The sequence below is a fragment of the Pinus tabuliformis genome, chromosome J, assembly GCF_031772625.1.
Source record: "Pinus tabuliformis cultivar Carrire ecotype Pingquan chromosome J, CPIR1, whole genome shotgun sequence".
In the NCBI taxonomy this organism is placed as follows: domain Eukaryota; kingdom Viridiplantae; phylum Streptophyta; class Pinopsida; order Pinales; family Pinaceae; genus Pinus; species Pinus tabuliformis.
Window position 1 is genome coordinate 856,289,006 of NC_142295.1, and position 13,332 is coordinate 856,302,337.

The following is a 13,332-nucleotide window of genomic DNA, read 5'->3' on the forward strand; positions in this document are numbered from 1 at the left end:
GCGCCTGAAGGTGAGGTAATAGCTATCAAATCTGGTCTTTGCAATCTTCAACAACTCCAATCTTGAGTGACTGCGGAAAAGGCCATGGGTATTGCTATGATTTGTAATAAATTTTATCATTTGTTTGCCTTTCTTGTACAAATCACCAATCCATTTGTATTGTGCATTTTTGTTCTTGACAACATCATGCATCAGAAGGTTCAATGTGTGAACCAAACACCCAGACCAAAATATGTTGGGGTATTTATCCTCAATAATTGCTCCCGCTGCCTTACAATTAGGAGCATTATCAGTGATGACTTGGATGACATTGTATGGCCCAATACGGTCAATTGTTTCAAGTAATGCTTCTGCAATGTTGATGGCAGTCTTGAACTTGTCTGAGTAATCATATGCAGTTAGAAAGATGGCACCACTAACAGACACAACAAGAACACTTATCAATGGCTTGCCTTTTACATTTGTCCATCCATCAGATACAATGGACACCCCATGGTCAGTCCAAGAACTTGTCATTCTATTCAAAGAATGTGATATTTTTGCTTTTTCATGATCAAGTCCAACGGTTCTTGCCTTGTCATACCCAGGGCTCTTGTATCCTTTAGGGGCATCATTTATGGCAGAAACCATTTCGTGCCAATAAGGTGAGCGAAGAACATTGAATGGTATCCCACATGCATAGAGAAACTTGTAAACCTTTGAATCCACATCATTCCTACACCCCTCATCAAGGAAATCTGATATGGTTCTACACCTTAAAGCTGGTGACCCTGTGCCTCCATATCCATTGCCTTGGGAGGATGCTGAAGGAGCTCTTTGTGCTTGTGATTGTGAGCTTGGTTCAAAGAAATCCCTTGATTTTTTAGACTTGTATTGGGCTTCCTCCTCTTCCCTTATGTATTTGGCTCTATCTGCTGTTGACACAACTGCACAAGTTTTGATCCCTATTTGTTTATTTCCATCCCATGGCCTTTTCCCGCAAAGGTGTTTTCTGGCACGGGTGTATGAACCTGTGTAATTATTGTTGCAATGGGGGCAATGAAATTTAGTGGTTCCACCCTCTCTCCCTGCTTTAGGCCTGTTAACATATTTCCACAATGGGGTTTGGTCTTGTTTAGTTTTTTGAGAGTCATGTTCACCCTCCTCCAGCTCCTCACTGGGGTTTTCATCAAATCCACTTTTGCCAGTTTCTTCATCCCCCTCTTCATTTTGGCCCCTTCGTTTCCTACTTTCCAGCACCATAATAACCAGAAAAGGGACCAAGAAGAGGAAAATGCCAAGAAATATAGCCAGGTCCATGATGTTTGATATTTGTAGGCTTTTGAAGATGCAAAATTTAATGGGAATGGGAATGGGAATATGAATGAGAAAATTCATTTAATTTATTTAGATTAATTAATTTTATTTAGATTCATGATTTTTTTACTAAATAAATTAAACTAACTAAACTATACTAAATTACTGCCTAACTAAGGTTTAAAATACTAAATTACTAAGTTACTAATGTAACTAACCTCTAGGCTTGCTCCTTGCTCCTTGCTTCTCCTCGCTCCTTTGCTCTTGCTCTCTAGCTTCTCTTTAACTCATTCAAGTGACAATGAATTTTTTTTGCCCCCCAAATCATTTTAAAACATTTATTTTTTAAAAAATTATTATTGTTATTATTATTTTATTCGCTTTGCGTCCGCAATTTTTTTTCTCTACACGGATCGATCCCGGCGTCGCTTGAATTGCTCCCGGAGCGAAAATTAAACGCTCGGGAGCGACCGCTCCTTGATCACTCCCGAGCTGTAATTTTCACTCCGGGAGCGACGCTCTCGATATCGCTCTCGATTTTGGCAGGGAGCGCAATTTTTTTTATCGGGAGCGCGCTCCCGAGCCGCTCTCGCCCGAAGCGCAGATTGGGAGCGGGTTTGAAGGGGGGGGGGGCACTCCCCAGCAACTTTGGTCCTAGCCTCCTTGCAAATTTTGAGGCTTAGAGTACATCCGATGCTACCAGAAATCAACACTCCCTCTTAGTGAGGAATGTGCTCTGGTAATTCAATCTATTGAAGCATCACCCTAAATTTGTAACATCTTCCTTTGTGTTGCTGATGTCTAACATCACTGCCCGCCAACTACTGCACAAATGCTACATCCGTGTTGTTGCTGACTCTGCATGCTGCTGCCAACTGCATCTGCACTACAACTCTGCTCCAATTGTTGTTGTTGCCTTCTGCAACAACTGCAACGGAAAAACATCCAAACTACTGAACCAGTTGTGTTCAACGTGATGCATCAGTTGCTGGAGTTCTAACTGATGCTAGTCTCTGTGCTGGCCCTCTGAAGCCTCTGCATTGTTGTTGACTCTACACTGTGCCAATTGAACTGCTGCTAACTCTGCTCTGTGTTGCTCAGTCTCTGGCGCTCCTAGCCACTGCAACTGTCACTCTGACATTCCTCTGCACCAATTGACACTGGTCCATCCTGCTACTTCTGATATGGGCTCTCGTAGCAAGGTATTGATCCAAGAGGTGGACTCCTCAAGGACCCTGCCCATCTGTAGTTCTTTTGAACTACAGTACTAGATCACCCCACCTCTCCCCTGGAGGTATCTGGGCAATCATGGCAAACTCCTCCTCCTCAATCTTTGCGGTTGCAGCCTGCGAATCATGTTTCTCGTCCTTGTCCTTCTTCTTGAGAGGACATTGTGTAGCGTAGTGACCAAATTCACCACACCAGAAACATTTGATCTTTGAGACGTCCTTCTTCCGCCTTTGCTGCTCCTGCTGCCCCTTTGATGCAAGGGCTGCATTCTCTTCCTCCTCCTTGGGCTTCGTCCCATTGCTGCTGCTGCTATCAAGTTTGCACTTGACTAAGTAATGCCTCATCTCTTCTCGCTGAAGAGTGGCCAACATCCCTTCCCAATTCGACAATCTCTCTCTGCCCAGGATACTCTGGACAAACACTTGCCATTCTTTTGAGGCTAAATTTAGGGCCAACCTCACCATCTTGGTGGGTTGAGGCATTGATCTTATGTTAAAAATTGGCAACTAGGGCCAAACTCCATGTGGGTCATCTTATTAATGGAAGCCGATATTTTTCTTGGATCCCTCTCATCAAGAGGTGTAGGATTGATCTAAAGATCATCCGATTCCGATAAGTATTCATGGAGATATGAATTTATTTGTGTTATGAGACAATTCGTCAAGGTCGGCCAACAACCAAATAAACCCCACTTGTGCTCAATGTTTTAGTATAAATAGAGGTGGCCTTCAAGTCATTTCAACACACTTGGGATCTCTTCCTCTCTACTTGTCTTTGGGTTTTAGTAGGAGGAGAGATCCTAAGAGATAACGCTGCCCTAATCTAAAGGGCAGAAGTCGGAACTACTAAGAATTGCCGGGAAAGCTGACGCAGAGGGCAGAAGTCGGAACTGCCGGCAACAACTGGAATTGACGGGAACTGTCGGAATTGCCAAAACCATCGGGAAAGCTGACGCAGAGGGTAGAAGTCAGAATTGACGAGAATAGTTGGAATTGCCGGGAATTGTTGGAACAGCCGGGAAAGCTAACGCAGAGAGCAGAAGTCGCAACTGTCGGGAATTTCGGGAACAGTCGGGAAAGCTGACGCAGAGGGCAGAAGCCGGAACTGCCGGAACAGTTGGGAAAGCTGATGCAGAGGGCAGAAGCCGGAACTGCTGGGAAAGTTGACGCAGAGGGTAGAAGCGAGAACTGCCGGAACAACTGGGAAAGCTGACGCAGAGGGCAAAAGTCGGAACTGCCGGGAACAACCGGAAATGTCGGAACGGCGGAAACTGTCGGAACTGTCGAGAACAGCCGGAACTGCCGGGAACAATCGAAATAGTCGGAACTGCCTGAACAGTCGAGAACAATCGGGAATTGTCGGAACTGCTGCGAACAGCTCGAATTGCTGGGAACAACCAGGAACTGCTGGAATTGCCAGAACAGCTGGAACTGCTGGAACTGTCGGGAACTGCCAAAACAGCCGGAGCATCTGTCTCCGAAGGAGAGCAGCATGCAAGGGACAACTAACTAACATTGGGACAGTTGTATGGTACTTAGCAACAAATACACCAAGCATGCATTGTTACAGCTAGCATGCAAGAGACATCTAGCATGCAACAACAAGCATGCTAAGGACAACAAGCATGCTAGGGACAACAAGCAAGCAAGGGACAACAAGCAAGCAAGGTGCGGCCTACACATAGGTCATTTTGGCAACATGGTGCAACAATGGCACATAATGCAGTACAGTGATGGGTACAAACATGATTAATGAAGTGTGATGAGATGCAGCATGGTGCAGCGTGGTGAGGTGCAACATGATGACGAAATGCAACACAACGATAGGTGAAGGAGTCACCTTGGAGAATCAGTTGAAGCCACATGTCTTCAAATGATCTCATGTATCATCTTCTTAGAAATGATCTATGCTCTTATCTAGATAAGTCAAAGTGTTGACTTCTGTTGTAAATGTACTATCTCTCTCTCTCTATGCTGAACTATTGAAGAACATATAAGAAAAATTGATCAAGGGTTTGCCCACATTGGGGTTTGTCCCTGGCTAGCGCCACATCTTGTGTTCTCTTGTCTTGGCTTGTCTTCTGCGATTTATGTTTATGTTCTATTTGCAGTTTACTTTAATGTTCATGTGATTGCTAATATGGAAATAATATTGAGCTATCTGTGAAAATTGAAATAAATTGCTCTAAGCATAGAACATACCTAAAATTAACATCCTACAACTGCCAATAAGTGTCGAACCTCTTGAAGCTTCGATAGGAATGGATCAATGTGTTCCCCCTTCTACATCCTCGTGAATCTCATTTTCTTCTCCAAGTACATCTTCCACTGCTTGGAAGATCCCTGATACAATGTAGCCAAGGCATCCCACATGTCCTTGGCAGTCCTTTTGCCAGCAATGTGACATACAACATGATCCCTTACTCCATCGAGGATCAACGCTTGGCATTTGCCATTTCAGCCTTGTACTTCTTGAGTGGATCCGCATTTGCAGGTTCAGCTGCCACACTATCGACATAGGCTTTGAGATTATGCTCATCCAGAAGGTAGGAGATCCTAGCCTTCTAGATCACATAGTTGGATGCTCCGTCCAACTGAGCTTGATCTCTCAGCCCATTAATTTCCATCTCTGCCAACAAAATTTCGAACTGCTCCCTCTCCTCTGCGTAGCTGCTAGGCTAGCCTACACACTCCCTGTTGGAGTTAGTAGATCTGCTCCTCGCTACTGTTGCTCAGTAACTGAGAAATAAAATTCCTTGGCTCAGAATTCACTAAGGAAGAAATTCCCTCAAAAAGTGTCTTCTTCCTTCTTCTGACGTTTTTCTGCCTCAACAACTGCTATAGAAAACTGCGTCCCATGTGAAGACTACTCTACGCTGAATTTGCTGCTGCACTGCTCCCACTGCCATTGACAAATCACGAACTGGAAATTTTACCTCTTTGTCAACTCACTCAGAGAGAGATTTTCCTCAAGAATCTTGCCCTCTTGGACTGGACTGTGCAATCCTTCTGGAGATTTGATTTGTTGCCTATGCAACACTTTGAATCACTACTACATCAATTGATTATATTTCTCCTATTGAATCAAGTTATTTACAATATTATACATTAAACATCGAAATAAATACAACTGCGGCCTTCACAACTTAAATAATACGCGGAAACAAGCACTGGGCAAGAAAGAAATAATATGCACAAGTGACACCGTTGTTTTTGGACAAATGTCCCCGGAAAAACCCAATGTAGGAAAATCGGTGCAACAACTGAGATTTTTATTATTATGCAGTAATTTTTGAGTACAATTCTTCGGATCCCCAAACTGGCAATCCCATACAGAGATCTAATTGGACAAAAAGATAGTGAGATGATCTCACCCTGTCACTGGGAAATCCGACACTAATCTGTGCTGGAGATGAGCTTCTGCGCAGAACTGCATCACACACATGCAATTACCGCGTCACTGCTGCTGGGACTGCGTTGCACCTCCTCTCGATCCTCTGCTCGTTAGAAACTTCGGCCCTCTGCCCTCCCGATCTCACACCCTGTCTTCGACACTAGATCCCGACTGTTCCCCAGCAGAAATACAAACTCCCTCTGAAGCTATGCGCTGCCACAACGTAACGCTACAATGCCTCTGCGTAGCCCAGCATTGCCTCTCCGGACTACTCTATGCCCTCTCTGCCTTGCACTCTCCGGATCAGGAAAACTTCCTCCGGAAAATTATCCCTGCTCCTCACTGCAAGAAATCTCCTTGATCACCTTCTTTGGCAATTGCTGCGCTGCTCTCTTGAGAAAATTGATCTCTGATCTCTCACCCGATGTATTTTCCAAATGCCCATCAAGCCTCTTCTTATAATCCTCTTGTTAATCAATCAATGACCCAGATTAGATTCTAATCAATGGCTCAGATCATTTTGAATTGATCCTCGTATTCTTCTAAAAGTTTCACCCCCAGTTTAATTAATGCCCTTTAATTATTTTAATTTCCTAAGTTTAGACTTAGGCATCCATTAAAAATAATTAATTATTCTAATAAAACTATCTCCAGGTGGAATTTCCCAAAACGATTTCTGGGTATTCTGGAATACATGTGTCCTAGCCTCTCGACAAATTTTGAGGCTTAGTGCACATCCAATGCTACTAGAAATCAACAAAAATAGTATGAGCTTCTTCCCAAGGTTATCTGGGTATTTGCCCTTGACCCTTACACCCATACCATTCTACATGCCTCTTGTGCCCCTAAAGCTAGTTTATATCCCATGAATTGTTGGTTTGATGAGGAGTGCAAACTCCATCACAAGTATCTTTGATTTTCTTTATTGTGCGACCCCCCAATCTTTGGAAAACATACCACTATTTCCTAAATCGTAAAAATGGGGTCCTTTCTTTAAGGAGACGCAAGCTTTGTGAAGCTGTCGTTCAGCCAAAGTCTTCTTGTGTACCCATTCCCTGGATAGAATGCTATTCCCCTTGATTTAGATCCTATTTCTTGTTTCCATACAACCATTTTTTATGTTTTTGGGCAGTGTTTAGTCCAAATCTCCTTTATCTCCTCTGTCTGATTTATTATCCTATAGTGCCATCATGAGATCTATTAGGATTATGAGCACTAATATGGAAATTTTCGAGGAAGCACTTGATGTGGAGTTCCTCAAGCATGGTATTCGCCAATGTTTTAAAAACCGGAACCGGTGACTGGACCGATCCACCTAATGAACCGGGTTACCGACCGGAACCGGTCGAACCGGGACTGGTTAGGTCTAAACGAACTGGTTTTAGAAAAATACATTAAATAATTAATTTTTAATGAAAAACTATTTTTAAGATTTAAAACCATGATTCCAAGCCAATAGAGACAAAATATGCAAAGATTGCTCATTTATATACCATGTAAAGGTGAATATATCAAAATGGCACCAAGTGCAATACATATCATCGACAAAATACATAAGCAATGAGGCTCTAAATGGCCTCTAGAGTGCAAAAACAAAGCCTACAAACTATGGGGCCAGTGGCCTACTACAAGGCTCAAGTCTACATATATGATAATAGTGATCAACATTATCACTTGAAACTTCTCATGAGTCATCATGATCAAACTCAGTTGGTTGAGTCTCGACTCCCAAACTTTGCAGTCACAAACTTCTCTATTGGTTCAGTGACTTGAGTCTCAAACTTCTGAAGGTATTCTGTCCTAATATGCCTTATTATTTCATTTGGTGCTCCACATGGCTTTACATGGCCTCCTATCCCATCCAAGTGTTGCTTGAACCTGTTATTACTCCCTCCTTCAATGGATTTTTGGCAATATTTGCAAATCATTTTGCCATCAATCATATCACAATGAGCCCATGTAGTATCTTTGGCTTTTGGAGGCATGATGACTACTACTTAGCTTAAACTCTGCTGTTCCACTACTCCAACAAAAACTCATCACTCTCCAAGCTCCCAAGCAAACTCACAAACACTCCAAATGAGATGTGTGAGACAAATGAGAGGGAGAAGGGCCTCTTAAAGGTTTGGAGATGGTGTTTTTGGAGGGAAAGGACCCTTACTTTCCCTCCAAAAACCCTAAACCACCTTGGAGAAGCTGCTGTGTGGGTCCTCCGCGAGCATGGCAGGTAACCAGTTTAGGACGGAACTAGCTGGTTTGACCACAAACCGGCCGGTTCCGTCCTAAACCGGCCGGTTAGGGCTAAAAATCGGCCAAATGACCTCGCTGACCGGGTTTTTCAGCTGGTTCCAACCGGTGGCCTTGCTGACCGTCTGGTTTGACCGGTTACCGGTTAGGACCGGCCGGTTTTAAAAACATTGGTATTCGCTCTCTCAAATTCCACAATGGTGATTTGTTTAACCATTTTGTTTGCTCAGGTTTCCCTAAGGCATGGTCCCACCATATCAAAAGTGGGAATCAAAGGGATAAGTCAAGCAGAACAAGCAATCAAAACAAGTATTTAAAAATAGCAAGCTATAGTACCTTTGCATTTAGGCTTTAGTGGATGAATCAAGGGATAATGCATCTATCAACTTCATCCATAATGATCCTCTCTAATCCTATGTTTACCTCAGTCACTGATGTCCTCCGCGCGGACAGCCAAATGAATAAAAAAAAAAATCGATTTGCATATATCAATAGATCGAAAAAAGACATGGTAAAAATCGCGATGATCATGGATAAAATCCGATTTTTTGAAAAAAATTTTATCGGTGTATAGAAGAAAAGTCTATCAATTGCTGAGGTAGGCCTTTTTGGGTTGATGGGAACCAAAGATATTAACGTAAACATTTTCTTTTCGAGTTTCATGCCAATCTTGTGGTGCTATAACACTTTATTGGAACAGTTCCCCACGTGGGGTAGGAAGTTCAAGTGCTTGTCATAAACCCAGGAAGGACCAGATCTTTCCCTTCTAAGGAAGGGCATGACCTTACTATCTGAAATAGCAAACTCTTCAAAGTTTTGGACTTTCTGTCAATACCAATCCATTAAGGCTTTTCATGATCAACTCTTCAAAGGGTTGACCTTTCAGTGAGGACCAACCTGGCATTAGTAAGTGATAACCATACCTTCTAGCCAGCTCAGTAAGAGCAGGTCTTGAAAGGTCTTACCTGATATCCCATTCCAAACCTGAGTGAAATTGAGCACTTCAGTTTGTTTTTTTTAGAACCAAAAAAAAGGAAAAGGAAAATCAAGGTTCAAAAGGAATTGTTGATTTTGTATGCAGGATCTTGAGAAGTACACCAATCTTGGTAGTGATGATTGGATTAAATACTGGGAAGCAAAACATGAAGAACTATTAGATGAGCTTAATTGGCGGGTCATGTTTTAGCCTTGAATTTACCATCTTGACTTGGCTTTATATTCTGATTTTGTTATGATATATGATAATGTGACTAATTTTATATGTATGTTGTTTCTGAATACAATTTTGTTGTCTTTTCGATGCCCTATATTTTATGTGTTTCTTTGTTCTTTTTTAAACAATAAATTTCATGTTTGGAATTATGTTCTTTTCCTGTTTTTATTGTGATGATGGTATGATTTGTTCTAAGATGGATTTTTTTGTTTGGACAGGGTCCTAAACATTTCTATTGTGAAGTAGAATCTTCCATTCTGTATGAGGAGTTAGAAGTAAAAATGCTTTTCTAGTATTTTGCAGAACTAACCGAAGTATATTCAAGTTGAAGTTGTTGTTTTGATTATCTCATGACTTGAAGATTACTAAATTGTATATACAATACTTTGTGATATTCAATGATCTGAATCCTTTTTGTCCATATTCGTAGTATTTGGCTGTCATTTTATCTCAATAGAGTAACACATAAGATTCGCAGGGAAAGAAAGAATGATACTTCTGTATACGATAACAACTGTTTTTCTTTGTCAGATGATAAATAATGAGATTTCAAACTAGATATCTGGTCCTTGTCTTTTGTTTTTATGTATGTTTGCATGATAGTGCATTGAAATCAATGTTCCTTAAGCTGAAAGACACCTTCCAAGTTTGTAATTTTTTCTGCATTTGACAACTTATAATTCAGTATAGTTAAGCCATCTCAAAAAAACATTGTATGCAGCGAATGAAGGTCTTGTCAGATTTGTTGATATCTGTTGCTAAAGCCGAACGACAGGATGCAAGGACAAAGGTTCGCCAGGATTCTGTGAGGCTTGGTAATGTTGGAGTGATTAGGTATGGCCATATTATTATCTAGTTATAAGGTATACACAGACATTGTTCTTGTAGCAACTCCTCCATTTTCAAAGTATTTGATATGGGTCTTCTAAATATCGTTGAGTTGTGAAATAAGTACGGTTGCATTAGATTTTATGATGTTTGTTGTAATTTTACATTTCTCGTCATAGACAATATTTTAAAAAATCGAGGAACCCATCTTATTGAGCTACTGTTTATATGCATTTGTTATTTGTGTTCCACAGATGTTTTAAAACCATATTGTTTAACACAATACATAGTGATCTTTTTGTAAATTTCAAAGAGGAAAAAGTCGAAGTCGGGATTAATTCGGCAAGGGTCGAAAAGTTGAAAAGCTTGTTAAAGGTGGGAGTTTTTTGAAAAAGTCGGCAAAAGTCAGAAAAATTAAAAAAACACAAAATTATTCATTTCTTTTTTAATTTTTTTTAACATCTAGAGTATCCACAACATCAAATAAATGCATTTCCACATAAACATGTAAAGAAAGCTAATATATAATATGTATATGAAGTCTAGTGCTACATCACATATTAAAATAGTGAATCAACTCCTGAATCTTGAGTCCTGTCTGAGTCTCAATTCTCAAGAGTCAAAATATCAACAAAAAATATAATAAATGTATATCATGAGTCATCTAAAAGTCATAAAGTAGTCATTCACTGAAGTCCTCTTCCCCTTTTACAAGAATAGGGAATGGCTTTGCCTTTTCCTCTAGAGGAAGAAGGCCCTACCCCTGGGGATACAAATGGACTCAATCGTCCTCTAAAAGCCAATGGAAGAGGTGCCCTCTGTCCTATGTTGCTGCTGCCCATCCTAGATGGTGTCACCTCCTCCTCATCATCCTTAACCAGCTCTGCCTCCTGACCCTAATGTTACTCCTCCTTCTCTACCTTTGGCTCACCCTCCCCTGCAACTGCTACATCCTCTAGATCCACACCTAACCAATCTGGGATCGAGTCCATGATTGGCCTCTCAGTCTCAACCCTCCATGCAGCGGTGGTATCAATATTTTCCAATGCGATGGCTTCCACATCAGTAGGTGTATGAAGTTGTCTCACCCACAATCGAAGATTGTAGTAGACGTAGACCATGTCATTGAGGCGTTGGGACTCCAATTTGTATTAGGGTCATAGATTGTAAATTAGTACTTAGAAAATTTAAATATTAAAAATAATCAAATGAATTAGAAAAATTTAATTTGAATTTTTTTTACCTGTTGCGCTTTTCACTGTGTATTTTTTCAAATACACTCCAATTGCGCTCACACCTAGAGGAACTGCATGTTTGGTTGAGCACTCGAATGGCAAGATTTTGGAGATGGGGTACTCTGGCACCATAACTTGTCCACCAAGCATCTACAAGTTAAAAGAAAAATGAGAAACATAAAAAAAAAAACATTGAAATTCTAAACTTGAAAGTTTGAAACAAACTGAAGCTCACCTAGCATTTTGGTCGTCCTATTCTTAATGGCCATGGTAAAACCAAATGTGCCACCTCCCATCCTATAGACCTCCATTTCTTTAGAAATATCTTCACGTTCTTGCTCAGATGACAGCATCGTCTCGACACAAGTGAAGAATCCATCCATCACCTCGGCATCAAATCTGAAACCACAGGCGTAAGAAAATGCGGGGTTGAGGTAGATACCTGCAGCATGAATGGGGCGATGGAGGGTATTGTTCCATCGCTCATCAATCACTCTCCATATGACCTGTTGTTTCTCTAACCCCTCGTCTCCCTTATCTTCATAATAAGCATGAATGGCTTCTCTGGCCCTATCCATGGCCTCATACAAGTAGCCCATTGCGGCTTGTGTCCATCAACCAACCGAAGAACCCTTACCAAAGGTTCTAAAATGGCGGAGGGTATTGTTCCGTCGCTCATCAATCACTCTCCATATGACCTGTTGTTTCTCTAACCCCTCGTCTCCCTTATCTTCATAATAAGCATGAATGGCTTTTCTGGCCCTATCCATGGCCTCATACAAGTAGCCCATTGCGGATTGTGTCCATCAACCAACCGAAGAACCCTTACCAAAGGTTCTGAAATGGCACACACTTCCTTTACTCCTGCCCAAAAGCTCTAATCATATGAAACTAGTCTGCATATGCGCTCTCCCTCTGGTTTGCGGTTAATAGATAAAGTACGCCAATCCACTGAAAGAAACATGCTCTTCACATCCCACATAGAATTCAACAGAGACTGAAGAGATATGAAAGTAGTGGCAAATTGTGTAATGGCAGGACGCACCAACTCTTTGTTTTTTGGTGTATTTTCTCATCAAACTAAGCACAGATGCATGATTATATATAAATTTTGTTATGCTCTTGGATGATTCAACAATATCCCTCACAGTAGGAATCTTACCTATATCCTCCAACATCAAGTCAATGCAATGAGGAGCACAAGGTGTCCAAAACAAGTTAGGATACCTCTCCATAAGCAACTTGCCAGCCGCAACATAATTTGCAACGCTGTCCATTATGACTTGGACAACATTGCTTGGGCCTACTTCCTGAATGAAGATGTTCGACAACTCACATAATGTACGTGCATCTTTAATGTGTGCAGATGCATCAACAGATTTCATAAACATTGTCCCCTTGGGACAACTAACCAAGAAGTTAAGAAGGGTCCTACCCTTCTGGTCAGTCCAACCATCTAACATGATTGTGCATCCAGTTTGTTCCCATGATGCCCTAAACTCCTCCAATCTAGAAGTGCAATCAGTCTTTTCATCTTGAAGAAGAGGCCCTCTCAATTCTGCAAAGGTGGGGGCTTTGTACCCCGGGCCAACGACAACAACAACATCAAACATAGGCTGGTAGAATGGGTTTGTCTTGGCAATGTTGAAAGGAACATCACTCCATAGAAGACACTTACTGACCAACCTGTCAGCTTCTGCCTTTTCCTTTTTTTTAAGTGCTGATTTGATGCCAGGTTGTGCACCAGCTGTGGTTCTAGGAACAAAAAAAGATGAGATAGATGAGGGGTTGGGACATATGGGTGAGGAAGGTGATGTTGAAGAAGCACTGCCACTCTCAATTCCCCCCACTCTTGAGGCCCCTACAAGTTGGAATTTTAGTGCTGCCTTG

At 41.5% G+C, this 13,332-nt stretch overlaps 1 protein-coding gene across 6 annotated transcripts in view; it reads left to right on the forward strand.

Annotated features, from left to right (window-relative positions):
* TSL (Protein kinase superfamily protein) overlaps positions 1-13,332 on the forward strand; it is a 334,646-nt gene that overhangs the window by 45,573 nt on the left and 275,741 nt on the right. For all 6 annotated transcript variants that reach the window (XM_089378607.1, XM_089378609.1, XM_089378608.1 and 3 more), the window contains one exon: positions 10,101-10,213. In XM_089378607.1, the coding sequence (XP_089234733.1) occupies positions 10,101-10,213 (113 nt within the window). The remainder of the gene's footprint in view (positions 1-10,100; positions 10,214-13,332) is intronic.